This window comes from Gastrolobium bilobum, unplaced genomic scaffold (genome assembly GCF_033153095.1).
Source record: "Gastrolobium bilobum isolate Gb01-03AN ecotype WA unplaced genomic scaffold, APGP_CSIRO_Gbil_v1 utg1266, whole genome shotgun sequence".
In the NCBI taxonomy this organism is placed as follows: Eukaryota; Viridiplantae; Streptophyta; class Magnoliopsida; order Fabales; family Fabaceae; genus Gastrolobium; species Gastrolobium bilobum.
In genome coordinates this window covers 449367-453243 of record NW_026898770.1, presented here as the reverse complement: position 1 = coordinate 453243, position 3877 = coordinate 449367, and the positions used below count along the sequence as shown (strand labels likewise).

At 39.2% G+C, this 3877-nt stretch overlaps 1 protein-coding gene across 1 annotated transcript; it reads right to left on the bottom strand.

Moving 5' to 3' along the window:
* Nucleotides 1-521: 521 nt before the first annotated feature.
* On the bottom strand, nucleotides 522-3615 carry LOC133283938 (ABC transporter G family member STR2-like). The gene is made up of 3 exons (XM_061480867.1): nucleotides 3136-3615; nucleotides 1657-2381; nucleotides 522-1497 (listed from the first exon to the last, which is right to left on the bottom strand). Exons 1-3 carry the CDS (start codon nucleotides 3613-3615, stop codon nucleotides 522-524), a joined length of 2181 nt encoding a protein of 726 aa, XP_061336851.1.
* Nucleotides 3616-3877: the final 262 nt, after the last annotated feature.

The following is a 3877-nucleotide window of genomic DNA, read 5'->3' as shown; positions in this document are numbered from 1 at the left end:
ATTCACAGAATAGATCTAAATTAAATTCTACTTTAAAATATTGCTTCATGAAAACCCAACTTCAGTAAGATTTGCAACATTTAATTAATCATGAAGTTCATAGATTGCCATAAACTCATAAAAAGCATTAGAGGCTTATACAGAACCATACTAGAAGCCAGTACAAATGTACAATCACTTAAAGAAACCACTATCCCTTTGAGATAGTTCTGTTCCCCATATCAGCACCATTTTTTCCTGAATAAAGCCAGATCATCAGTAAGTCTTTTTTTATTTTTTTCATTCACGGTAGATAACAAATTCAATCTTCAGAAATGTGATTTGTCAAAAAGCTTCTTCCTCTAGTCCCCTTGATTTACTTTATTGGGAGAGGTACAATGTCCATAGGTTTATATATAAGCTTGTTGCAAATACAATACAATGAAATAACAGATCTAACAGTTCTCCCAGCATAAAACAATATGTTTTTAAACAAATGAAATGGTCAACTTTGTGTCACACTTTCCCTTTGATATAGTTTACTACGACCTCTGGTTTTTTGGTCCAAAACGAAGGACTAAGTAAAATAAAATCCTATATAGCACAGCCCAACCTAACATCATAAGCACATTGATCCTCTTCTCACGCTCGTGAACCCCAATATGAAGACTATTCAAGATATCAAAACCGGTAACAGGTATACCATCATTTTCTCCAAACACAATATCGGTCTGGAACTGGTTCATCAAGAGCGCCTCATAAGGGTATGTCATTGTTGAAATTTTGTTCATCCAACGCCAATAAATGGGAATGTCATGGCTGCTCAAGAAGTATCCACAGAACAAGAAGAACAGGGCAGTGAAGGCAATCACCGCAGCATAACCCAAGATGTAATTTGGAACCACTGAGCTCACAAACACAACAAATGAATTGGTTGACAGAAGAGAAACGAAGAGAATAAGCCAAAAGTAGAGGAAAGGGCCTCGAAGCTGCAGAGCAAACCAAACAATGGCTGCATATGCTGTAGCTTGCAGTGCAAGAAACGGCATGTGAGTGATTAGACCAGCAATGGTGTAGGAGGAAGCTCTATAAGCATTGTGGGAAGTCTCTCGGAGGAAGATGAACCTCTCTTGGATGAAGGCAGGGACGGCATCATTGGAAGAGAAGAAGAAAAGGCACACGGTGAAGATAAAGAAACTGAGACGGTTTGTGATTCCTTGCAAGGTTTCTTTGGGGTTGTGGAACATGGTGGCCATCATGAAGCCCATAATGGTAAGAACCATAAGTCTTGATAGAAAAAGCTCAGGGGTTCTCCTTATGTTTATGAAATTACGGCGCATAAGGATCCAAGTCTCTCCTATGTAAGAATTTGCAAACTTTGGACCAAGATGTTCTGGTGTGTCACCTTGGGGAGTGAGGTAGTCATTCTCATTCACTGTGTAGTCACTACTGTGAGGTGTTGGAGTGGCTGGGAGGATTTCACTCGAGTATGTGTAGTATCCCGGGGAAGCATTGCTGCTCATCACACAAAAAAATTAAGGATATTATTACCATAATTATTAGATATAAAATGTATTCATATATGCTGACATAGTATTATATAAATGTGTGATATAAAAACCATTCATAATGTGTGATAAAGTTTTTGATACTAGTACTAGTGAATAAATGCTTTACCTTACGGGATTCTGCACCTTCTGATCATTCTTAAGCCGTGAAGGTGTGAATTTTAAAAAGGCCGCACTATTAGTGGCACTCCATGACTTTGATGTGTTTTGTGGGCTTCTAACACTGTGATCAAAATCATTTATGATACGCCTACTTACTTGTGATGAGATAGAGAGGTCTTGAGATTTGTCATCATATCTAGCTCCTTGGAATGAAGATGGGAATGGTGAGGGTGCAACAGAAGACAGTGACCGTGACAGTTCTTCCTGGTGAGACAAAGGAGGGGGTTTCATCCCTGTGCGTGAAAACTCAGCTAGTGCCTCAACTCCAAGTTCAGATTGATTATACTCTTGAATCACGTCCATGAGATACTCAATTGGGTTCTCTCCTTTGGGGACTTTGCGTCCCATGCGACCCAAATGAAGAGCTACATCTTTAGGTGAGCCTTGAAACATGAGCTGGCCTCTAGCGAGGATGATGAGATGATCAAGGAGCAACTGGATTCTTGATGAAGGCTGGTGGATTGTGAGAATCACGGTGCTTCCATTGCGTGCAATGTCATTCACCTTTTCAATCACGCTGTGAGCACTGGTGGAGTCTAGACCTGAAGTTGGCTCATCCAGAAACAAAAGTGATGGTCCATGAATGATGTCCACCCCAATTGACACCCTGCGACGCTCTCCACCTGACACTCCTCTTGTCCCTTCATCTCCTATATAGGTGTTCCTTGCTGACTTCACCACCCAAATAAACAAAAACATACAATTAGGAAGAAAGCTCAAAAGACATATGTTAAAGTTTAGACAACCGCGTCTTAATCCAAAATCTTAAACATTGAACTTATGGATTTTTTTATTTATATGTTCTTTACCTAGTACATTCTTAATTGTTGGGATATATTCAAATATAATGGAGTCTAATATTAGTCGGTAATAGACTAAGTAAAGACTATAAAAGTAGGAGGATTTATGAACCTAATGTCTTAAGATTTTAGATTGAGACATAATATCGAACTCACCTGATGTGATTGGTCTAACTTAAGTCATTAATGATTTCTCGCCAGGGGTTCTCCTTGATCCACTTGACAATGGTATCCAGAGAGATTAACGAGATATTCAAGTGTTAAGGAATTCTCTATGGACTCCCTTAACCCACGTGATACTAACTAATACGAGACTTAATTACTTAACTTCTACACATAAAACAAGTGTGGGGCTCAACTTGAGTATTAATGGATTAATCAAATTAAGATTGGTCAAGTCTTGGCTCACAAAATGGGTTCAGCAACCCCAAATCTGAAAATCAACTGGTATATCCAAATACTTAAAGATGGAAAAATTAGAAGAAAGTAATGATGGTTAATCATATTTCCTGAGTTAAGAATAATTAATTAAATTACTCTATTAGTTATTCATGTTTAAAGAAATGGTTAGTGGCAGATTTGAATACATGGAGGATTATTTCAAAGGTTGAAAATAAAAAACTTACAGATAAGCCAAGCTGCTCAATCAGCTTCTCTACCCTCTGCTGCTTGTCAGCAAGTGAAAGTGGCCCCAAGCGAAAATCAGCAGCAAACATCAAAGTCTCATAGACAGTAAGCATTGGAAAAAGTCTATCATCCTGCATAATATATGCAGAAGTTCTTTTGATCAAGCTTGGACTAACAGTTCTCCCATCCAAGGAGACCTTCCCTTTAAGGCTCCCACTAACAATTCTCCCAGCAAGACCATCCAAAAAAGTGGACTTTCCTGCACCACTAGGACCCATCACTGCAGTGATGCAACCTTTGGGTGCATAACCAGTGATATCATGCAGCAAGTCCACCTCTTCCTTGGACCAATTCCCATCAACCTTCTTCTGCTTTGTCACAGTGTATGTGAGGCTTTCAAACTGAAGCCCCCCAGTGAAACTCACGGGTTTCTTTATGTCAATCACTGTTTCATGACGATAGCCATTGGCTTGAGTCATGTTTGAGGGTTAAGGTGTGTCACTAACTTCTGATAGAGAAGTTCGGAAGGGCTCCAAAACTGAGGGGATGGCAGAATGAGGCAGCATTAAAAGGAAGAATGTACGATAAGGAACTTGTGCAGCCTGTTGGGATCTTTGAGGAGGTTCTTCCAAAGCTATCACATTGTTGTATTCATTGAAGAATCGATTTGAGGTCGTTTCCATCGAAAAGATGAAAATGGCTTCTTGTTTTCTTCATCAGTATTGTTTTATTAAATTCATT